Source organism: Centruroides vittatus, unplaced genomic scaffold (assembly GCF_030686945.1).
Source record: "Centruroides vittatus isolate TY-2023 unplaced genomic scaffold, ASM3068694v2 contig_3254, whole genome shotgun sequence".
Lineage (NCBI taxonomy): Eukaryota > Metazoa > Arthropoda > Arachnida > Scorpiones > Buthidae > Centruroides > Centruroides vittatus.
The window spans coordinates 213,754-239,939 of record NW_027122087.1 but is presented as its reverse complement, the minus strand read 5'-3'; the positions used below and the strand labels follow the sequence as shown (position 1 = coordinate 239,939).

The 26,186-nt window shown below is 26.8% G+C and overlaps 1 protein-coding gene across 3 annotated transcripts in view; it reads left to right on the top strand.

Annotated features, from left to right (window-relative positions):
- Pdzd8 (PDZ domain containing 8) overlaps nucleotides 1–26,186 on the top strand; it is an 85,577-nt gene that overhangs the window by 23,999 nt on the left and 35,392 nt on the right. For 2 of the 3 annotated variants that reach the window (XM_067268366.1, XM_067268364.1), the window contains exons 1-6: nucleotides 163–235; nucleotides 12,426–12,602; nucleotides 20,721–20,839; nucleotides 22,410–22,488; nucleotides 23,476–23,568; nucleotides 25,618–25,794. In XM_067268366.1, the coding sequence (XP_067124467.1) occupies nucleotides 12,456–12,602; nucleotides 20,721–20,839; nucleotides 22,410–22,488; nucleotides 23,476–23,568; nucleotides 25,618–25,794 (615 nt within the window). In that variant the 5' untranslated portion in view covers nucleotides 163–235; nucleotides 12,426–12,455. Of the gene's footprint in view, nucleotides 1–162; nucleotides 236–12,425; nucleotides 12,603–20,720; nucleotides 20,840–22,409; nucleotides 22,489–23,475; nucleotides 23,569–25,617; nucleotides 25,795–26,186 lie in introns of those variants that run through there. The other variant, XM_067268365.1, reaches the window with a different exon arrangement.

Below are 26,186 nucleotides of genomic sequence, written 5' to 3'. Positions count from 1 at the left end.
TAGTATAATAATCCGATTAATTATGGTGAGAGTTTGGATTCTTTATAATAATAATAATAATAATAATAATAATAAAACTTTTTAAAATATTATATTTTTAAATGTAATTTTCAATATTTTATTCATAATATTGTTATATAAAGATTTTAATAGTAATTTTTTAAAATTTAGAATTAAGACTGAACTCCTAAATTGAAGACTTTCTACAAATTCCATGGATATGATATGAAGAAAGGTATTAAAACAGTGGATTTTAAATTATAATTTTTTTCAAATTATGATAGATATATATAACTTCTTAGTACCCAAAGGGTGAAAAGAGGGAGGTAAAAAATATATTAATGACATAAATTTTATATATTAAATGTATTTTTTATATTTTGGTGGAAGATAATTTTTAGCACATAAAACTAAAAATTATCTTCTAACTTTTAAATGTTCGAAATTTTAAAATAATTTAAACACATTGTTTGACGTGTTTCATATTTGAATTGTGAAGATATGCTTTTTTCTTGGTCAAAAGAAAAACACATGTAACAAAAAAAAACGAAGCGGAAACTTTAATTACGGCAAAAAAATATCTACAGGTTCTTTTCTAGGATGCCAGAATATTTTCTATCCCGACAGATGGAAACAAGCGTATGAAAGAACAAGGTGGTACATACAAAATTCCGAATATATATGTTACGCGACAAAAGAGAAATAATTAAAGTTAATCTTACGCTAATATTAAACTATCAAAAATACGAATAAAGATAAAAACTAAGACTAATATTAAACTATAGTAGGAGAATAGGGGACAGGAAGGAAAAGTAAGAAATTAGATAGGGGGTACCCAGTGTTGGTTCTTGAGATCTTCGAAAAACGGCCCTTTTCTTTGTAATGTCCATAGCAAAGGTTTTACACAAAGGAATGAGGGTATTTCCTTTGTTTCTTTCAGTTCAATCACTCGTCGACAGTTTGGATTCGATAATTTACCATTGACTCCTCGAATCTATACCAGAAATCCTTATTCAGTCTACCTTTCTTTCTTCTGCATGCTGCCAACAATGCACCAGAAGCTGGTCTCCTTCCTTTCTCTCTCGAGTCTGAATTCTGTCTCTCTCAGATTCACGACCCTCCTGCCCTCTAGTCTCGTACTCGTCGCCTCAGGGGTCGCGCACCCTTTTTTTGTTTTAGGGGATATCCGATGGCCATAAAAGGAAAGAAATTTCGGAGACATTCCAAAGAGGAAAGACAATAGATAAAGAAAAGAAAGGGGAGAAAAGCATGTGAAGCGAAATAAAACTAAAAAATAAAATATATAAATTATATACAAATACATGGCATACAGCCACAAAATTGTACTGGTCAGAAGTCTGAGGAAGACTGTGATTATGGTCAAAAATGTTAGTTTTATTTAAAATTTGTTGTTACTGGGATATAATAAGGTTCTTGTGGGTTGATTATCCTTCCCAGTGATTCTGAGAGAAGTTGTTTTATATTAAATGCAATTTTGAGTTTGTTCAAATTGTTAAATTATGTAACATTATTAAAATTATAAAAAGAAGGATTTGGGATATATATTGTATGCTAATATTGATATTGTAATGTGAACGTCAGTATGTAATTACTAATTAGTATTATATACTAATGTTGATATTTTTAATGTTATTAATGTTAATATTTTTGATGATTCTCTTGAATTACATTACAACAGATGTTTTACATGACTAAACATTAACATGAAGAAATGTGCATTGTAGAGTATTATTAAAGAATTATCCCCCCCATTACTGCAGAGAAATGCAGTAATTGGATAATAATTCTCTGCATTTCTGCATTTTTGCATATATCTATCTTTAATATTTTAGGCAACAAAATTTGGATTAGATTGAATTTCATTAAACATAATTTTTGAAAGATATGCCATACTTATTTATAAAAGGATTACCAGAAGTATCTAATGTTGTGTGGGAATTGGAATATTTTTAAAAAAACTCCATCATTTGACCGTTAATTTTCAGTAGATTGTTCTGTGATTCTCAACCTTTTGAGGCTGCAGAACACCATCATATTTATTACATTGAGCATTAACATCAATATGTTTAAAAATTGATACACAAGTCCATGTTTGCAATTCTCACGAAATAATGAAGTAATAAACTAGTAAATTTTATTGTATTGAATAAAATAGTAAATATCTGCAAATAAAGTAATGGTATTGTAGTACATTGGAATAAAATTTGCAATAAAAACTTTGAAATTGTTTTTTTTCCTTTTTTTTTTAGTGGAATACTCTGGGCAAGACTGTGGAACAACTATGTTCCATGGAACAAGGGTTGAGAACCACAGTTCTAGAGAAAAAAGTTTAGTTCAAACATGGTTGTCATAGAAACATATTCCACCTATAAAATTGCATTACTCTTACTTTTGTCATTATTATTGTTTATTTATCAATAAATTATTAAACTTTATTTTCAATAAAGAGAAGTATCTTTATCATAATAATTAATTCATTGAGGATTAGATTATTAACAGAAATTCTTATAAACTAAAAAAAATTCAAGACGTAGTCTTCTAATTATATTCATGTTGTATTTATATCAAAATAATTTTGACCCATTTCAAGTTTTTAAAAGTTTTAATTTTCTCACTTAAAAGAATTTCTGTTACTAACTAAAAACAATTTTTCTATTAATTTTTTGTATTTTTAGTAAGTTAATAATTTATATAAATAATTTACCAGAATTAGTCTAATATGTAAGATTAATTTTCAAGATGAAATTTTTAAAGTTTTTAGTATTGTTAATCTATTTATAAATAAATAAATATTTAATTTAATGATATGATACATTTTAAATAAATAGAATATATGGACTGTTTATTTTGAAAGTGGTGTAAGTCCAGTTTTTCTTCTATCGAGATATTTAAACATTTGCATTTTAGTTGATTCAAAAATATAAATAAAGTGTACTAAGTTTGACAATGTTTCTATCACTTTAGAAATATGTAAGTTAATTGCATAAAGACTTCTATGTGAATTTAACTAAACTAATATATTTTTTCTGGACCATTAATGGACTTACACGACTTTCAAAATTATTGAACTGTAAAACTCATTAAATTTCTATTATGTAAAACTCAATTTCACTGAAACACATTGTGTTTTATTCTGATTTTGTTTATATATAATAACAAGAAATAAAATTGTGTTGTTAATTTTGAACATTAAAAATATTTATTTATTGTTAAACTGTTTTATGATAAGTTTATCATTATTATGAGCTACCACTAGACACTACTTTTCATTTAGGTTCATTACATGGATTTTTTTTCCATTCTATCAAATTGTACATTTATTATATTAAATTGTACATAGTTTTCCTCCTCAGTTATAAGGGGCTGTCCATAAATGATGTCTACTGGAAGGGAGGGAGGGGGTTAATCCTTTCCTTAAGACAAGTCAGGCAAGAATGGTTGAGCATTAGTGGACATCCATTTATTTCATTAAATTTTATAGAGTTTAAGCATTTTATTTTAAATATATTTCAGTTTCTTGTATGTTTCATTTATACTTATGGTATCTATCATTCATAAAGTGATGAAGGTTTTAAATGGGGGTTGAGTTATGTTGGACATCAAAAGAGGGGAAGAAGTTACAAAAACGTGGAAAAACTGGGACAAGAGAAGGGAGTAAAAGTTTCAAGAAAAATGCACATATAATTTATGGAAAGCCCAAGTGCTTAGACTGCAGAAAATGGACTTACACCACTTTCGTAATCAATGGTTATGCAATGTCATTTTCCAATGAATTTTTAATTGATCAAAGCTTACGGTTATTTTAAAATTGTTTATAAATAAAAAGTTCTCACTAAATTATATGTATATTATGTGATTTCTCAATTTTTTCCAAAAACGAACTTACACCACTTTCAAAATAAACGGTCCATATATTAAATATTTCACTTTATATAATATGTTTCAATATTTATTCTTGAATAGATAATTTTGTTTTTTAATAGTCCGTAGTACTCTTTAGACAAGGCTAAATTAGTTAATACTAATTTCATAAGGTCCTTTTCCCTCCTTAAAATTTTTGCTTAGCATCTTGATGTATTTCATCCATTTTTTTATTTATTTTTTTGATATTTTCATCACTTAATCTCCCAACTATATTTTTTTATTTATCATTTTATCTCATTTTACTTGATAAGATTTTTAAAAATATTTAGTTTATGTAAGTATATCATTATATTATCTTTCTCCCCTATTGTAATTCCTGTAAATTTTGTGATTTTATATTATGTAAGTATCATATGTTGTTATTAACTGTCTGTTGTATATATGCAAAGATATAAATACAATCTTTAATTTTATGTTAAATTTTATTGAACATACCATTGCTTATATAAAAAAAGGGCTTTTATACAACATATATAGAAACAATACATATATATATATAGTCTGTGTGTAAGAATTTGATTTCTTAGATTTTATAATTTGTTAATTTTGCAACTAAAGATATGAATTTTTTTATCTACTTTTTGACAGTAAAAATTTCATACATACTATAAAATTTTTATTAATACTCTATTAATTTCTTTTCTATGTCAATAACAAGCCATCATTTGTAATTAGTTTTTAATTTGATTGTTGAATTGAATTTATATTCATTTTGGTTAGTTTTTCAACTGTTGATAATTCCCTTTCATCTATTGTCAGTTTTATCTTTAAATTTTAAATTAAGACTATACAATAAAAGATGTAAAAAGTGCAATTAATGAACTTGTTTCATTTTTTCCCTTATAGAGTGTTGTGCAGATCTTTGAAATTGATTAGGAAAGAATGACCAATTTAAGAAACGAATATTTAAATCCAGAATTGTAATTTTTAAAAAAGATATATTTTCAGCTTTTGAACTACAAAGCTTAAAATCCTAGATCAAACTGTTATACTGTATATAACAGTTTATACTTAAACTGTTATAACTCTTATGAATTGTTTAATATATATATATATATAAAGAATTCCAATTTAAGAATATTTTAGAATTTCAATCCCATATATATGGGATTGAAATTCTAAAATATTGGATGAGTGGTTTTATATTTCAAAAATAGAAATTCTTTTCTTTAACTAATCTTTTCTAATGAACATTATTAAAAAGTTTTTATATTTGAAAATTGTATTGGCTTCATCTTGTAGTTTTATGAATAGAACTTTTTTTGAACAGTATAAAATTTGTATTGATTATTCTTTTATGTTTCTTCAGAACCATTGTAAGCATAATCTTACATTTTTAGAAAAATGTGAGGTTTTGCTTACATTTTTTGGCTCTTTAGTACAGTGATTCTTAACAGGGAGGCCACGACCCTCTGGCAGTCCATAAGTTTGCTGGAGAGCCGTCAAATTATGCAAAATCCTTCAAAATATAATAAAATGAAAATTGATGTATAACTGAATATCATATTGAAAAGTGAAATAAGAAAGATAAAGTTTTCCTATTTAGATTTTTTTATTTATTTTTTATTTCTTACATACAACTTTGTTAGTACAGAAGAAATAAATGCAAATATGCTACTTACACTGCAGTACACTGCAGTTCTTTTATTCCAAAGCAATTCTAAGAAACTATTAATGCTTGGAATTTTAAAAATAATTAGGAAAAATAGTAGGTTTAGTAGTAGGCTTTGAAAATTTAAATATTTTTGCAAAAGATATGCAAAATCTTTACGACAAGTTGTGGGTGTTTTAATTTTAGTTTAGTTTTAGCATCGACTTTGGATCGATTTATCGACATGTTTCTTATTTTATTTTCTGTTAAAAATTAATGCATTTTCATGTTTAATTGTGAAGTTTGAATGTTATTTAAATAGATAATGAAATAATAAAGTTATGATTTACATTTATTATATAAAAAAATAAAGCAATAATAAAAAAATCAATTTATTATAAGATAATTTAACAAATATGAATTATTATTAAAAAATGGGGATCACAAAAAAGTTATGAAATATTTGGTGGGCCGCAAGTATAAAAAGGTTAAGAACCACTGCTTTAGTACAGCACACAAGCTGAAGAGCAGCAATATTAAGACTTTTCTGCAGAGAAGCATCTTAAGAGGTAACTAGTTGAACTTTTAACCCTTTCTAGTGCTGAAACAATGCATTTGAAGGATTTTAGCATTACTAATATTTTTCATATATATATAGAATAGATGCTTGCATCCATTGATAAGCATGAAATTTGCCAAAAACGTTTAATCTCCAAGTCTTATTATCATTGTTAATTAACAATTAATGAATGGATTATTCTTATTAATTAGCATTGACTGAATTATTACATCCATATTGCTAAATTAGCCTTTTAGAATTCTAACATTCTAAAGAATTTTAGAATTGATTTGTATTTCATGTTGTCTGTGAATAGATGTTTATCTTCAAATGAAAACTCAATAATATATTTTATAACACAAAACAAACATTTAGCATATGAAAAGAAATAAACATCAATAATTGGATATTTTTAAACATTTGGTAGTTTCAAATATCTATAAAGAAGAAATTTTAGACTTTCATTATCTATAAAATTTATAAGAAACAAATGTTGTTATAATCTTAAAAGGATATCTTCATATTCAAATTATTTTTGAACATAAAAAATTAAATAAAATTTAAACAGTATTTTTATAAAAAACTAAAGCTAAACAAATATGTATATACTTAAATATTAAAATACTAATAATGTACTACTAAGTAAATACTTTAAAAGTACACTACATTTTAAAGTATAGTGAATCAACATTTTTGCTATTTAATTAACTATGTTTTAAATTCTGTATTATGTATTAAAATTATGTATTTTAAATTAGATAATGGTCTGATTACCATGAATATATTACAAATAAAATTTTTGATGATGTAAAATTGAAAAAAATCAGAAAGAATTACATTAACAATAGTAGTAGTAATAATTTTATTAAAAACATTTTTTTTTCCTTTCAAAATTTTCATAGACAGTTTGCATAGGAAAAAAAATCAATTTTTTGAATTGATTATGTTTAAATTTGAAATTGAAAAAGTTATTTTCATATTAAACTTTTAAGTTCCTCTTAGAAAGAGGATAATTAAATGTAAATAAAAAAGTTTAATTAACTTTATTTTACTTGTTTAATAAGGATGCTTATTATGTACCAGGTGTACCAGTTAATAATGCAGATTTTGTTCAATAGATGTCATTACACGTATGTTGATATATATGCAATTTCATATATATACCATTTTGTTGTATTGATAACAAGCTTTAGAACTTTATATGTCAAATTTTCTGAAGGTGTAACATCATAAATATTTTTATGCTTAAAAATGTCAAATTTTGTGCCCCCCAAAAAAAAGCATTTGAAGAAAGTTTTAATTCATTACTTTATTTTGAAAAAAATGCTGCTGAAAGTTATAATATACTTCAGGAAGCTTATGCTAAACATGTCCCATCTCAAGATACTTGTGAACATTGGTTTAAATGCTTTAAATGTGATGATTTTGATGTGAAAGATAAGGAACGTTCAGGTCAACTGAAAAAGTTTGAAGATCAACAATTACAAACATTATTGGATGAAGATGCATGTCAAACTCAAAAAAACTTGTAGAAAGATTAAACATTGCTCAGCAAACAATTTCTGATTGTTTACAAGCAATGAAAAAGATTTTAATGAAAGGAAAATGGGTGCCACATCAACTGAACAAAAGACAAATGGAAAACTGAAAAGTCATCAGTAAAATGTTGTTTCAACAGCATGAAAGAAAGTCTTTTTTGCATCAAATTGTAACTGGTGATAAAAAGTGGATTTATTTTGAGAATTCTAAATGCACAAAATAATGGGTTGATCCAGGTCAACCATCAACAAGCAAGACCAGATTACTTTAGAAAGAAGACAATGCTCTGCATATGGTGGGATCAAGAAAGTGTGATTATGAGCTTCTAAAACCAGGTGAAACTGTTAATACTGATCGTTAATAAAAAACAAATAATTAATTTGAACCATGCTTTGATCGTAGAAGGACTAGAATGGGCCAGAAGACATGACAAAGTAATTTTGCTTCATGATAATGCACCATCATGCACTTCAAAACCAGTTAAAGACACGTTAAAAGATTTTGTCTGGGAAGTATTAACTAGTGATTGCATTACTGGTAACCGGTTTACCGATATACTGGTAAAATAGGAAAATTATACCCCGGTAAATTTACCGGTAATTAATTTTTTTTGCTGGTATTTCGGTAAAAAAAACCATCTTAATTAATCCGATATTTATTTTCTAAAATTCCCACGGATATTTACCGTGGGAAGATTTCTTTTTTCTCTCACCCCATACTATAGCGAGAAAACAGTGCAGGTTTTTTTTTTTAGCTCTTTCCGCCCTGTGGGCACTAAGAGGTCTTTTTTTAGTAGGCCCATTATGGGTTCGACTAGGCCCACAATGGGGCGACCGGCTGGTGAGGGACGGAGCCCGACATATCCGAACAGACCACCCCCCGAAAAATTACAGCGCAGGTTGTAATGGGTCATTCCATTTGTAATTTAAGGTTACTAAAAGCAATTTTCTAGTCTGTTTATAACTTGATTTCCTATATTATACTCCAAAACGGGTCTTGTTTTTGTTTTCAAAATAGCTGAGATGCAAAAGGAAACTTTTTACAAAGTCTTGATAGTTCATAAATACGTGCTGACCGAAAACACGACTTACAGAGTAAGTAATATTTTTGTTTATTGGTTTGTGCCTTATGAAGCTTGTGGCAGTATGCCATATTATATATATATAAATATTTTATTTTTAATTGAGTATATAGCTCCTTTTATTTCTTTTTTGTTTCATTGTTCTATCCCTTCTAGAATGTTCCTTCTTAAAACAATCAAAGCAGTTGGAGGAAGTACTAGCGGGCTGCATAATCACCTCATGTGACGTCATGATATAAACTTACTGAAAAGAAAATCTGAGGAGACAGCCGGAAAAAGTGCACAAAATAAATATAATTAAAAAAATAACTACATTTTTCAAGAAAGAAAATGACGAGTCTTTGCCTATAGTATTATCTTGTATGGCTTCAGTTTACGGTCTGCCATTCTCCAAATTTTGCATGTCGAAAGACCTAAGACGACTTTTCTCTGCAAGCGGATATGTGAATCTTCCTAAATCTCCTCATTCGATTAAAAAAATGATCACTGAATTTGGAAAAAAATTCAGGATGAGATTATTAAAGATATATCGGAACGAAAAGTTGAAAGAGAATCTTTCAGTATATCTTGTGATGAATGGACATCACTTAACAACCGTCGATACATGAATGTCAATCTTTACGCAAGTAACAAATTTTGGAATCTTGGTCTGATTCGCGCACGTGGATCTATGTGTGCTAAAAAATGCGTTGAAATTTTAAATGTCAGATTAAAAGTATTCAATGTCGATTATAACAATCTAATTTCAATTGTCACGGACAGAGCTGCAGTGATGAAAAAAGTGTCAAGATTAATCAATGTAAACAGCCAAGTGTGCTTTGCTCACGGCTTACACTTAGCAGTAGTGAAAGTTCTATACAAAAAAGGCCATGTTAAAGAAAACAGTACTGAACCCATACATTCGAAACTGGATGAGAAAGATTCCGAAACCTCAGACAATGAATCTGATGATGGAGGATTTGAAGTAATACAGGAAAGCCTTGATGACACTATGTTTCGCAAGGATGTTTTTCAAAATAAAACTTTAAATTTTTTAATTAAGAAAATACGAAATGTAGTTAAATCGTTTCGAAAATCACCACTCAAAAATGACATTCTTCAGAAGCATATTAAAGTTGAATTAGAAAAAGAATTATCTCTACTATTAGACTCAAAAACACGTTGGAGCAGTATGTTGACCATGCTGGAACGTTTTTCAGAGGTCCGAAATTCTGTCAGGAAAGTCTAATTGATATTTGTTCAGATATAATCTTTTCTGAAGATGAACTTGAATTGCTGTCTAATACAATACACTCATTACAACCTATAAAAGTAGCAGTCGAATCATTGTGTTGCGAATACACAAATTTGTACGTTGCAGATCTAACGTTAGAATTTCTGATAGAAGAACTATCAAAGCAGGATTTCTTTTTGTGTAACGAACTAAAGAAAGAAATTATTTTTCATGTGAAAGGGAGACAAACCATTTACTCTGATATTTTAATGTATCTACATAACCCAGAAAAATTAAACAAACATAAGTCACATGAAATATTCAATGATGTTAACAAAAATACAATTTTAAATGGAATTGTACAGATAATTAAGCACTTATCAGAAAATGAAAACGAATCAAGACCTGTCGATGTCGCTGAAATTAGTTCAGACTCAGATGCTGGTGAGAGGTGTTCATTGCTTACCATGCCATCAACTTCTCACGTCGACACGAGAAAAAAATCTACAATAAAGAACTCAAATTTAACAATGAAAGAGAAATTGGATTTATTCATTAAACATCAAACGAGCGTAGACACTGATAACAGTAATATTAGTAAATTTAAAAGTGTGAGAGATATAGTTAAGAAAGAAATGAATTATTTCGTAGTGCCAAAAATACAAGGTACGCATCTTAAAAAGGTTTTCAATGCTCTAATGACAGTACGTCCAACTAGTATTGATTCCGAGAGAGCTTTCTCTAATGCAGCTGCCATTTGTACGAAAATTAGATCTAGATTAGATGACGAGAGCCTAAATGTATTATGTTTTTAAGAGCCTACTTTCAAAATAAAGAAAAACATGATTAATAATTAACATTATTTCAATGTCTGTTATGTCATAATAATTACTATTATAAGAATATTGTTTGTGTAAACCAGCGGTTCCCAACCTTTTTTTGACCAGGGATCACTTTGATTTCATTGTTGTTAGCAGGGACCACAAGGTTTAAGAAAAATAAACTGTGTCAATCTAAAAATAAACTTTAATCAAAACTTTTAACATAAGTAATCGTTAAACTTGAGAGTAACATGCTTTAACAGTACTATTATAATAGAAAACATAACGTTTTTAGTAAAAATTAAATTCAGTTTGTGTCAATGTGGGAATAAAAATTTAAAATGAATAAAAGTTTTAAATCTTTCGCGGACCACTGGTTGGGAACCGCTGGTCTAAACTGATAGAAAACTTAAAAATAAATGGTTGTTCAATAATTCTGTCAGTAATTCAGTTTCGTTTTAAATCATTTCTTAATACGATTTTACCGGTACACCAGCACTTCAAAATGTATGAAGAAATAGAAAAATGGGTCTATGAATGGTTTGCCTCAAAACAAAAAGTTTTATTGGGATGGTATCCACAAATTACCTGAAAGATGGAGGAAATGTGTAGATAGCAATGGACATTACCTTGAATAAAGCACTTTTGATATTTCTCTTGAAATTATTGTTTTTTCTTTGATTAAAAAATTTGCATTATTAACCGGTACACCTGGTAAGTCGTAAACAAGAAATCTTATAAAACCTTGATAAAAATAAGATATTTTTTAAAAAATAAATATAAAAATATCTTAATTTTTATTTTACCTTTTTCTTTGCATACTACTATCAGAAACAGTTTTAGAAATAAATTTTAATTCTTGAAATATACCGAACAATACAGAAAGTAAAATAATATATGAAAATTATGTATGATATTAGAAACAGAAAATGACAATAGAGATTGCTTATAAAATTTATCAAAACTATAAAAATATATAGATATTTTATATATGGATATATAGATAAAAATATTACAAAGAAAAGTAAAATACATTATTTTATTTTTTATTGTTTTATCTGTAATGGTAACGAATATAACAGAAATACTTAAAAACTTAGAGTGCCTTTAACAGAATGTACGAGCATTTAACATAGTTTATCTTGTACTGCTTAGATAATTTTATATACATATGTCTAAGGTAGATTTATGTAAAATTAATTAATTATAAATTTAGATTATAACTATTTTTATAATTAAAGATAACTGCTGATATATTTATATAATTTAGGTAAAAATATTTTTAGAAAAATTGATAACTGATATTATTGTGATCTAACCAAAAATAAAATATTTAAAAGATTTTCAGAGTTTAATTATTTTGACATTAACATTTATGGCTGCAAAAAACTTCTTTCAATTGATTTTTCAAATATCTTCAAAAATCTATTTCAAGATTTTAATTATATTGAAAATAGCAATTATCCACATACAAAATATCACTTTTAAAAACTCATTAATTCTAGTTAAAATATAATAATTAATAATTATTGTTAGTTCATAATCTTCAATTAAAGTTTAAATTTGAATCAAAATTTAATATTTGAATATAAATAAATTTTAAATGTATAACATAAATATAAATAAATAAATAAACATTAATATATATTTATTTATTTAAATTTTTTTCTTTTTAGACATATTCCATAAAATTGTTGGATTTTATCATGATATTCCTAGCTATTTCATTTATATGTGTGGGATCAATAATAACAATAGTACTCCAGTTCTACCTCATCTACAAATTCTTCCTGAGATTGCCTATATGTGATTCACCATCTGTGCCTGAAGTTGTACCTTGCCAATTACCAGAAGTATGATTTAATTAGATTTCTAATTTAAAAGCAACTAATATTTTTACATTACATATTTTTAAATATATTAAAAAATTATAAACAATAAAAGTGTAAAGTAGAAGTTTGTTAATCTGCCACCTACAGGACTAGAGGAATGTCAGATTATTGAAGATGCTGGATTACTGCCATTTTTGTTCTATCAAAAAATTCAAGAGGTTATGTATAATCTAAATATTATGGATATTGCTGTTTGTTTTATACTACCACATGCTGCTATATGCTTTGGATTTGACATTTTACATGCTCTTTAATCAATCTAAAAATGATACATTGCATGACTACACTGTGTTAAGATTGATTGAAAAATTTTCAAAAATGATAATGAGCACATTACTGCACAAAATCAACTTGTACAATGATTTATGTGCATATACTGCAATTTTTTCCCAAACATGTATTGTCTATAAATGATTCACATGCTGGGTTGTGTTGCTTTCAATCTCGCAGTTAGTCTGCTGACGTATAGCATTGAGCATGGTTGCATCCCTATCTTCACTTCAATTTCACCTGGGGTCTAACACGTTAAATGTCCAAACAAATTCTGATTTGTGTAGTCCAAGAATGCAGATTACCAGACAATTCTAGATAATTGGATACTTTTCAGGGGGTTGCTAGATTATCAGACATTCCAGATTATTTGATACCAGATTAACAAACTTCTACTGAATTAAATGATATAGATGTATATAGATGTAACAATCTGTATGTACACTAGAAATGCAGAAAGGAATCTACATCTTATCTTTGAACTTTGTGGTGCCTTTTAGGATCATTTATCCCTCTTCAGTATAAAAATTTACTTTGACTTTATCTTTATTGGTCTTGATGTATATATAATTATTTAATGGCAATTTATAAAATATAAGTGTTTGACAAGGCAAACATTGTTTTGAGCTAATCAGTTTTTATAGGAAACTCAGTAAAATACATTATGTAATCAATTGCTAATGTGTTAAGTTACTGTATTTTATGACATAAAAGATACAATTTTTGTCCAAAAATAAGGCTCAAAAATCCCCCTGCATCTTAAATTTGAAGTTACAATCTCTCATAGAATAATGAATTTCCAAGTGACTTTCAATAGGCTATAGGTAATATCCATGTACAGGTGAATAAAAATGCTATTTAATTAAACATATTATTATTATTATTTATTTATTTATTCACGTTGAATATTTTAATGGTAAATTTAAATTGTAAATGATTTTTTATAAATTCCTTTCTTTTCGTGATAAATAAAAGTATACACTCTAATGCTACTTTTTAAAAAAAAACAGAATATAGTAAAATATTTCAGTTGAGTGCCAAATGTGCAGATGGTCTGTATACACTAAATACTTTTTTAAAATATTCTGTGGTGAAATGGGAGGTGTCTTATATGCTCATGCATCTTATGTGCTGTAAAAAAAATGGTATTCAAATCTAATGAAACAACTGTCTACATACAAAATACATCAGAGTGAAAATTTGTCAGAATTTATTATAATTTATTAAATTAAGTATATTTAAATTTGAAATACAGTCAAACTTCAATGCAATGCTACACTCAAAGTGATAATCAATACTTGTAATTCAGTACCAGCTTGATTTAGTGCCAGTTTCAGTCAAACAAATGGTGGTGCCAATTGAAATTGATTGTGTTTGTTTTATACATATTGACTATAACCTAAGACAGTGGCTCCCAAACCTTTTTGATTCTTGGCACTCTTGCTAAATCCAGATTTTCCCAAGGCACCCTATGTCAAATTCCAACAAGTACAATTTGCAAAATAGCAAAATAACCAATATCTTTTTAATTAAAGAGTTAGAATGTTAAGTAAAAAATAAAAAATAAATAAGACACGTATTTAAGATAACAAAAAATGTAATTGAACAAATTCAATTAATTATAATTAGTGGGATGGATGAGCCTGTTGATCATTTGCACATTTTCTCAAATCTTGGAATCAAACTGGACACAGTCATCTTATTTCCTTCTCCACGTTGATTTTCGTTCAATGCTTAGTTTTTATCACAGCGACAAACTCAGCTTCGCACAAATAAGAAGTAAAAAATGGAATTAAGATTCTCTGAGCTTTATCAATCAGAAGGTATATTCATCTTTTACTGATATCCAAAATTCAGTTAATTCCATGCTGCTAAATTTTGTTTTCAATGTTCAATGCAAGATAACTCAATAATATTCCCTTCTTCTGCAGCAGTAAATTCAAATGTAGCACTGGCATTAAATGGATCTTGAATCCATGCAAATTTATTGATATTATCATTTTGAAACTTTTTCTCAAACCAGGTGGTGATAAGCTGTGATAAATGTTCTTTAAAAATGGATTTCACACCTTGAGAGAAACCAACTCCATTGAAGGTCAAAAACTGTTGCAACAAAGAGAAACATTCTTTTCCTCCGTCTTCATTTCCTTTTCTTTTCCATAGTTTTAATTTTTTTATAAAAGCTGAAATTTTCTCAATTGAATTTAAAAGATGCATGTTGCTTCCCTGCAGGGAGAGATTCAGAGCATTTGGCTTTTCAAAATATCACATAAGTATGCTAGTTTTACTAAAAAATCTTTATTCCCAAAATTTTTGGCATACTTATGGTCTTCCTCTTTAAGAAAAATATAAATTTCCTGTCAGTTCAAACGTACAAAATAGGGATTGTAAATTTACCGAATTTTTCATTTACCGGTAATTCGGTAAATGAAAATTAAAATACCGGTTTACCGGTAAATTTTTTCCTGAAAAATAAAATTAAGGCGATAAAAAATATGTCATTTTGATTTCCATTTCACATTTTTTATTTCAAAGATATAAAATATAAAAATTATAAAAATTAAAGTGTTATTCTAAACAAACTAAAATAATAACTTTTAGAAACAGAAATAAAATAATACAAAAAAATAAAAATACAACAGAAATAATATATAGTACCTAATACCATTTTATTGATTACCATTTTTTTAAAAATAACTTCTCAAGAAACTTAAATTATTTAAAGTCTTATTTCCTAATTTTTATCTAATTTTTGTACAAAATAATCCAGATCCCGAGAATACCCTTTCTGATTCAACACTTGTTGGACGAATGGTATATTAAATAATCAAATACTATTTGAATATACTTTCCTCGTACTTTTTCTTGGCGGAAGTACTCTAATTCTTTTTTTACTATTCGTTTCCAATCTTTCGTGTTTTTTGCTTGTGGAACTGACTTCTTGACATTCTGTTTTTTGTTTGATAAGGTCATAGAGTTTCTGCTTCATTGATAATTTGACATTAGGTGTAGAAGTATCAATATTTTTGTTATCTGACTTTGAATTGGAATCCAAATCAGGATCATTTAAGTGTCTCTGACTGCTCTCAACAATAATCGAAAGTATTTCAACAATGCTTTTGATTATCGATGCTTTACTGTTTATATTAAAAATGTCATAATTTTCTTGACCCAACAAAACCAAATTAGGGTCTGTCAAATAGTGTAACATGTCTGAATAAACAGTCCTTCTCTCCTTTATGCTATATATTAATGCTTTTTTAGTTCAACGCTTAAAAATGTATTTTGGTTGGTTAATTCATCCAACATAAATTTCAAAGTAACATCGGCTACATATAAATTAGTCTTTTCATTGCAGTGTTTCAACAGCTAACTTAACGGGTTGCAGGCTTGAGATTATATTTGTAGTAATTTTATTTCTCTGTCATTGAAATCTAAGCTCAGTTTCAAATCTATTAAACTTTTTCGGACAGCATCTTTAAGTAATAAAAATCTTTCCAGCATGTTTAGTAAGCTATTCCACCTGGTTCTACAATCTAAAATTAAAGAAAGTTCTTTTTCAATAATTTCTTTGACATATTTTTGTAGTAATGTATTTTTGGTTGACGATTTTTTAAAAAGTCTTACTATCTGTCATATTTTTGTAATTACAAAATTTAATTCTGCATTTTGTAGAGTAAGTTCGGTACAGCCAGTAGTTTCTTGGTTTATTTCAAAATTATCGTATTCAATGTCCGAATTATCAGAATCAGAATCAGAATCTGTAGTAAGTAGTAAATTAGCATTATATTCATCATCATCCTGTACATCTGATGTGTTTATATTGTAAAGAACTTTTATGATTGCAATTTGCAATCCATGTACAAGACATAACTGATGGTTTTTATTGAGTAATTTCATCGTTTTCTTCATGACGGCAGCTCCGTCCGATGTTATGCAGACAATATTTTTCAAATAAATTTGAAATTCTTTTAATTTATTTTCTATTAATTCTGTGCATACCTCAGCAGGTGCAGGTCCATAAATTCGACTAAATCCAAGATTACCCAAGAAAATAATACATATTTTGCACAATCTTAAGGCATAACATTAGAATCTTGTAATAAATATTTGTATTTAATTATTTTAAACAGTTGTTAGAAGTAAAAAATTTTAATGTTATTTTACAATAATATTGCATTAATGTCCTGTCATAATGTGGTGTATTCAAAATTGCTATTAATTTTAAAAATACGTGAAATATTTACGTATTATTATTTTTAAATATTAAAAAAGGAAATATTTACTTATTCTTTAAGAAAAGAGTTGATTGTAAAGATTTTAAACCTTTAAAAATCTCAAAAACTGCAGAGCACAAATCACATATGAGAACTAGCGCTTTCTGTACAATTTACAGCACCTCTCAAACCCAAGAAAGTTTAAATTAAAATTAAACAAAAAATATCTCGCATAAAATTAATAATTAGGTATATTGTTGCTTACACTTACCTGTTTTTTTATTTTCAATGTCCTTTTAGCCATTTCAAATATCTATAAACAAAATATTTTCTACATAAAAATTTCTAGTATGGATTTTTCATTTACCGAATTACCGGTAAATTTTTGAAATTTATCAGTAAGTTTACCGAATGATTTTTTGTCGATTTATCGGTTAACCGGTAAATTGGTAAACTGGTATACAATCCCTATTACAAAACACAACATTACCTCGAGAGAGTTATCGCTCTTTCATGGTAATGTTTTGTACTTTCTTGAAGTGCTGTAATACAACAAAGATGTGTGCTCAGATCCCATATACTCACATAGTTTTTTGAACAATTTTTCCTTTAACGGCTGAGATTTTATAAATTTTACTACATTTACTACATATTCTAAGGCCTGGTTCAATGTAGGACTCAGATATTTTGATACAAGTGCTTTCCTGTGAATAATGCAATGGGTCCACAGTGCATCAGGGTCTTTGCTTCAAAAAAGTGCTTGCAATCCTCCATAACACCTGGACATAGAATGAGCACCATCAGTACAGATGCCAATGCATTTGGTCCACTCCAAATTATTTTTGGATATAAAAATATCAAAGATCTCAAACAAGTTGTGAGCCTTAGTACCAGCAGTAATACTTTTACAAAAGAGAGTCTTCTACAATGTTATTACTATCCATAAACTGTACATACCAAATCAAGTGAACATCATTATTGTTATCTCTGTCCTCATCCAGCTGCAACCCAAATTCCTTTCCTTCTATTTTTTCAATAATTGAACATTGGAGGTCCTTCACTATGTGCTGTATTCTGTGACTAATAATGTTATTGGACAAAGGCACTTGTGAAAGCTGCTATCCAGCAGACCCACCAATCATAATGTTCACCATATCTACAGCAGCCAATAGAATGAGTTTTTCTGCGATGGTATGAGGCATTTTGCAATTTTGTGTGTCACTTTTATTACTGAGTTAATGATTTGCACCAGGTCTGCTGGATGTTGCATCTTATCACATTGAATTGTAAGTGGAAGTAAAATTATAAAAATTTTATAACATTTTGTGGTGCCCCTGTGAGGAAGCCACAGCTCCCTAAGGCCATGGTTCTCAATCCGTGGTCCACGAAACATGGGTGCTCCGTGAAGCCACTTCAGATGTTCTGCAAAAAAATCAAATATGCAGTTAAAACTTGTTGCAAAAGAAAGATCAATACTATGTAAAATAATTTTTGTATGGGAATGTAATCAGCAAATGTCAATGTCATTATTTACTAGACCGACTGCACTTGATTTCAAAAAGGTTTTCCACCCCTGCTTTAAATCTGATGTATTGTAAGTGTTCCATGGAAAAAATGTCAAAGTTTAGTGTTTCCCGACTTCAAAAAGATTGAGAACCACTGCCCTAGGGTGCCATGGTGCACACTTTGGGAACCGCTGACCTATGCCAATATCAGTAAAATTTAACTACTGGCCAAACTATTAGGTTAGTGTATTTGTGTTACATCAGTTTCAATTATACATTAATGGGAAACTTGGTACTTTATTAATCATTACAGTTAACAAAGTAAAATTGCTTTCCAGAAAGCTTTTTTCAACAAACAAATTTATGTTTAATGAATAAATCTATAAAATAAATACTAAAACAAACCTTTCATTTCATTTTGCATAGTCACATTACTAATTGACACTTTAAGAATATTATTTAAACTTTAATCTCATTATCTATTTTTATCATCTCTGTTTATTCTTATGCTACTGTTTTAATTATTTGATTATTTTAAATTTAAAATATTTTGTTTTATTTTTATTGGCAGGTATTTTTTATCTGTACTGTCAAATTATTTTTTATATGATACTTTTATTATTAAGAATAGACTGTTGATACTTTGTTTTGAATACTGTAATTTTATGTAGATAACCTATGGATTATCTGTATTAAAAATAAATTTGAAAGTAGTTGCAAATTATGCAATGATGCATATTATCTGCTAATTTTAAATTGCAATTACAACTCATCTAGCAGTTTTTCCTTTGTTTAAACTTACTAAGAACATTTGTTACTAAGAACATATTCATATTATCATACAGTGGAACCTTGGTATACGTCTGCTTTAGAATACATCCAATTCGGAATACGGATGAAACAAATTTTGCTTGGTATACGACTTTTGTTCGGTATACGACTTAATTATACACGCCATCTATGAACAAGTAGCACTATCGGTGTACTAGACCAGACTAGATGTTCACGGTCCCACGGTTTATAACTTTGTTAAATTTCTTCTGATTTTAATTTGTAAGTAAAATTTTATTATTTTTATTAATCATGAATTGCAAAAAGGCAAATGAAAAGCAACAGAAAACTAAAAATATAACTAGAATCACAATGAAACTGAAAAAAGAGATTGTTAAGAAATATGAAGGTGGCATGGGTGTTCGAGATTTAACTGTTGCATACCACATTCCGAGAACGACGATATTGACAATCGTGAAAAATAAAGACATTATTAAATCTGCTAACATTGCAAAAGGGGTTTAATCAATTTCTAAACAGATTATTAGTATTAAGGAGAGTTTGATTTGATTTGATTTTTGATTTAATGATTTAAATAATATAATACAATATACTATAATAACTTTAAAAATCTATAATAAAATTTATTTTTTTATTAATGTGCTCAAACAGTGTTTAAATTATTTTACAATCCCATTAATATATCATATCAAGAGGGGGTTTTTTTACATGAGAATGGATTAATCATTTTTACATAACTTCTTATGGGAAAGGTTGGTTTGGTATACATCCTATTCGGTTTAAGTCCAAACATCAGGAACGGATTAAGTTCGTATACCAAGGTTCCACTGTATATGATAGGTTATATGATGGATTTGAACCAAAATTCTCATTTCCATTGCTTGAGGATTGAGTTCAAATCTATCTAGAGGCAGTGGTTTCTGAGTAGTACTTTTCTTAGTCTGTGCACATACCAGTAAATGTCCATAAATTGAAAATAATTAAAGAGTATTTCAAAAGATTTTTAAAAATATGATAATTTAAGTTTTAAATAAATCATAATAAGAAAAATTATTTTGTAATTAAATATTATTCTCTCTCCCTTGTTCATGCTATGCTGCCTTGTTATTGCAGGCAAGGCCTATCTATTGTTATTCAAAGTTTTGAAAAATTCCTTTGTGAAATAATTCTTTAAAAAAAAAATATTTTTTTAAATAACATTTTTAGAATTGAAATATTTTATGCATTTATTTGAAAAACTTATAATATATTTAATAAATATATATATTAATATATAATTTTTATTTTTACGTAAGGAACTATTGAAATATGTTGAAGGAGGTGATTGGAAAAATAAAAAAGAAAGCTGCCTTGCTTTAAACTTAGTATTTCAATTTTTATTCAGAGAATGGAAAGATACTAAAGTGATGAGAAGGTAATTTTTAAATATCATTTAAACTATAACAATGTATTGAAAGTATAAATTATTATTTTTAAAGAATAAAAAAAAAACTAAAAATATTTATTTTGTAAAGAAAAAAGTTTTAAATGTAAACTTTATTAATAATACAGTCAAACCTTCCTCTAGAGTCCCATATTTGTAAAGTACTAATGAATTAATATGATGTAAATAGCTTTTCTTCATAAAATATTAAATGGGAATTCTCCAGTAAAGTGCACCATACATTATATCTATGAATTATTAAATATCGAATTTTGCATTACATATTTTTTATGGGAAGTCAACGAGTTCATTTTAGGCTTCTCTTAAAATTGAGATAAATAATAGGTACAGATACAAGAAAAACATCATAGAAAAAAATTAAGAAGATATCAATGAAAAAAGGTTTTGATTTGAAACAAGAACTGTCAGAGAAAAGATTAACAAAGTTTCAATATTAGGAGACAATGATACAACAAAAATCTTAAAAAGAAAGAAAAAAAGGAATGCTAGAAGAGATTAAAATTATTCAGAAAGAAACTCAAAATTTTCTTGATAGAATGCATTAGAATGAAAAAGATAAAAAGAGTTCATTATTCATTAGAAAGATCAGATGTGTACATGATTCCAACAATTTATAGTCAGACTAAATAAAATGTTAAATATATCTGAAGCCTAACTAGTAGGTTAAAAAATGAATACATGTATACCAATAAAACATAGTAAAAGATTATTTTAATGATAACATTAGCCGAATATGCAATCAGTAATGAAGTTAATATAAAATAATAAGAGACTAAGCTTATTCAAACAATAAGAGAAAAATTCTCAATTGTTAAGAAATATTTTTTAAATCAGTGTGAATGAATATGATATGATATAAATGAATCAATAGTTCAGTTTAACAGGTATATACTGTTAAATTAGAAATTTAATGTTGTTAGTTTTGTAATCTGTAAGTTAGTTTTTTGTTATTTATTTATTTATTTATTTTTGTTTCTAAGCAGCTTTAAAATAGTCAGATGAGTAGTTCAGTTCCTTCAAAGTATTTGATAAACTGAACTTTTATATTTCTGTATAAAGAGTATTTTATTTATATTTTGTAGATGTTTAGTATTGCAACAAAATGTTAAATGAAGTTTGGAAGAATTAGAACATGGAATTTATGGAAGTATAGAGGAATCTGATAAATTATTTTTCTTCTAGATATGCTTTTCTTTCAATCATTATTTTGCAGTTTCAAAGGATAATACTTTTTTAAGATGTAATCTATTCTTTTTCCTTTTTAGATATGCTAAATACTGATATTCTAAATAAGAAATGAAAATTTTCTGTAATTAAAGTCTCACATAAAAATGCTCAACTGAAAGTGTATTTCAAAATGAATTCACTTTATTATTTATTAATAATTAATTAGCTATGTATAGAAAGTTTTATCCCTTTTATATATTTTATATGATATTTAATCTTAGATAAGTTAGATAACCCAAAATTTTAATTGCTTTTTTTAAAATAAGAATTAAAATTATTTATTAATACACTATATTAATTAATTGATTTACAGATGGTTTCTGAAGAAAATTAGCCGAGAGTTCCTGGATTTACAAAGAACAACTACAGGAAAACTATTGGAACGAATAGCAGTAAGAATTTTTAATTTTGCATTTATCTTATGTTTTACAAAAGTGTCAAACAGATAATTTGCTAATTCAGAAGAATTTGCACATAAGTATTCCTTCTAACTGTCTTTCAAAAATAGTGATGGTAATTGCTTTATTTTAAAAAAATTTAACAAAAATTTTATATATATATTTATTGAAATACTATGCACATTTTTTAAAATTTTCCATTTAAATAATACGTTTTCTATTTTATTTATAAACTAAATTTTGAAAATTGTAAAAGTTTTTTAATGAATACAGTAGAGCGTCGTTAATCGGAACGTTGGTAATAGGAATGGCCGGTAATCGGAACGATTTTCAGTTGGACTGTGTCGTGCTGAATCGAACATTTTTGATACTAGATTTACTTCTAAAGTATAATTTTCATGTTTTTTATATTCTTCAATATATTTATTTTGTTTATACAAAATGAAGAAATAATTTTTAACGATACGATAGCCTCGATTGTTGTTGTAAAAATTTTTGTTAGGCTTAAAATCGACGAAAATTCAACACGAAGCGACACGCAACGGAGAAAAATTCAACACGAAGCGACACGCAACGGAGAAAAGTTTGAACATCGGACAGGTTAATATATTTTTTCGTACAAAGTCGGTAATCGGAACAAATGACTAATCGGAACAACCCCAGTCCCCAATTGATTCCGATTTTCGACGCTCTACTGTAATACATTCTATGTTGTTGTTTGAAATAAAAAATCTTATTTTATAAATTGTTTAATATTGAAATATTTGAACACAATAAGAAATTTTAATATTTAATATTGTTATAAATCATTAATGAAATGGACAGAAATTAACTAAGGAAAACAAAATATTTTATCATCTTTTTATTTACAAATTTTCTTAATGAAAATTTTTAGCAGTTATGAATGATTGATTATTACTAAACAGTTAATTATTATGAACTTTTCATATATAATAATTTAACTTTTTATATTATTTGTAGATTCGTGATTTGCAATTAGGAAACAATTTGCCTATAATTAAAAGTGTTACAATAAATGATATTTCATTACATAAAGAAAGAAAAACAATTGAGGTAAAAATTTTAAATACTTTTAAATTAGAGTTTTATTTAAATATTAATTATATACTCTTTATTTCTTGAATATTTTCTTGTTTTGATAACAAGCAAATAAAGTTTTATTTTATGATTTACGAATTTATTATTATTCTTACATTCTATAAATAAAAGCTAATGATTTCTTTCTTGTCTGTACCTCATTCCTGTCTAAACTGACAATCATTCATTTTTCTCTTGAATTAATTTCTTAAAGTTTTGACAGTCACTTCTCTTATCCCACTTCTGATGAGGAAGCAACATGTGAAATGAGCAATCAAATTTTTTCTATTTTCTGTTCAATTAATAGAAAAATGATAAACTATGAAATTTTATTTATTCTGGAGACGTTTGGATTATTGTTTAAACACTTTCAGAGACATTATTTAGCATTATATTTTATTTCAATGTGCAATAGTTAAACCATTAACCAAGCTTGGTCTCTAGAGCATTATAATTGTAAAACGAGTCCAGAAAACAAAGAATAGAAATTTGAACTAACTAACTGATCTCATTTTCTCATATTTAAACTCTTATCAGTTAGCTATAAAAAAACATGTTGTCTGTTTCAAATATGCTGTACATTCATAATCTTTCCATTACTGTACTTGTTGATGATGAACATAGCAAGCCCATAGGATGAAAATAGTACAAAATATTAGTTCAATATATAATAGTACAAAATATGATCATTTTTGAGATTGTCACTGTCTTGGATGATTGCATAAACATTACTCATTGTGTAACATTCAATATCATCCTGCATACACCTATGTTGAAAGGAAGAAACATAGAAAAAAAAAATTTTTATAGCTACAGATTTGCTATATTCAAAGTTGAAAGTTGTCATCAGAATAATTTGTTTCTGAAATTATAAATTTTTTTACTTGTGCCTTTGTTTTCTATGGCTTCAGAACTTATCAGATTGTTTTTATGATTCTAGCCATAAACAAAATGTTTTGTTTATGGCTAGGATTTCTATTCAGAGTGAACAGTAATGAAAGAAATGCAGAAAAGAATTTATGATAGATATGAAATTATAATATTAAAAATCTGAAAAATTGCACTTATATGATAAAAACCAGTTTTATTTACTATTTTATTTTATTACTATTTTTCTTTTTAATTATGAGCACAATATAAATTTATTTGTTTTTTTATTATATTATATTATATTAAATAATTAAATTAATTAAATAAACTAAATAAATAGTACACTATATTTATTCATTTATATTATTATTAAAAATATAAATAAAAGTAAACAAAAAGTAGATCTCTTTTCTATAAAACAACATTAATAAAAAGAAACATGCTTTTTTTTATTACTTACATCACTTTAATGAAAATCTGTTCCTTCTGTGATTATTACAAAAGTTTGTTAAATGGTTCAACATAATTTTTTTATACTTTGGTTTTTGTTAAAAATTAAATTGCAGCATGCTGAAACACTTGTTTATATTATTTAACAATACAAATCAGTAATGAAAATCATTGCAGTAAAATAAAATTACTAAAATTATCAATTGTTTTATATGTAATCTTAATATACAGAAATTTTAATTAATACTTTCTTAAGCAGTAATATTTTATCAAATGAATAGTAAAACTAAAAATTTTGTAACTTTTTATAATTTTTAAGTTTAAATATAAATTAACATTATTCAAACATATTAACATTTTAATGTATATACTTATAGCATGCATAATTAAAAATATTAATTAATAATGCATTATATCTTTTTTATACTATATTAATAATGCAATATGCAATGCATTTATATGATAAATATTTTTATAATTATATCATGCATTATATGAATAGTTTGTAAAACAGTAGCTTTACTTTTATGCTAAATAGTAAATAACATCAATTATTATCTCCTTCACAAAGTTTATTTTATGAGCCTAAATTAATTAAATAGATTTCAGCCCAAAAGATCTTGTGCTTTTATTGTTATTTGTCTTAACTAGAAATATATTTTTATATGATGATTCTTATGGCTTTTTACACTTGTGTATATTTAGGAACTTGATATGGCAGTTGTTATAGAATATGATGGAGGTTTTCAGTTATCAGTGGATGCTGATATGGTATTAGGTCGCACAGCATTTCTCTCTGTTTGTATTACTAAATTGAAGGGAAAAGCAAGACTTCAACTTACGAGATATCCTTTCACCCACTGGTCTATATCATTTTATAATGTAAGTTTGATTATATGTTAATATAAATTTTTAAAATAATAAAATGTTTTATGTGATACTAGACAAACAGTGGGATTCTTTATTGGGCTATAAGTCTAAATAATTACTAAGCAAGTTGGCAGGACACACTGTCAGGTTACCATATCTTGTTAAATATAATAATTATAAATAAATAAATAAATAACTATCAATTTAGTTGTATTTATTACATATACCAGTGATTTGCAAACTTTTTTGATTCTAGACACTTGCTAAATGCAGATTTTCCCAAGGTGCCCTATCTCAAATTATAACAAGTTCATTAAATTCTAACATTATAAAAAGTTTATAACATTTCATGGCACCCCTGTGAAGAAGCCATGGCACACACTTAGGGAACCTTTGTCCCTGAT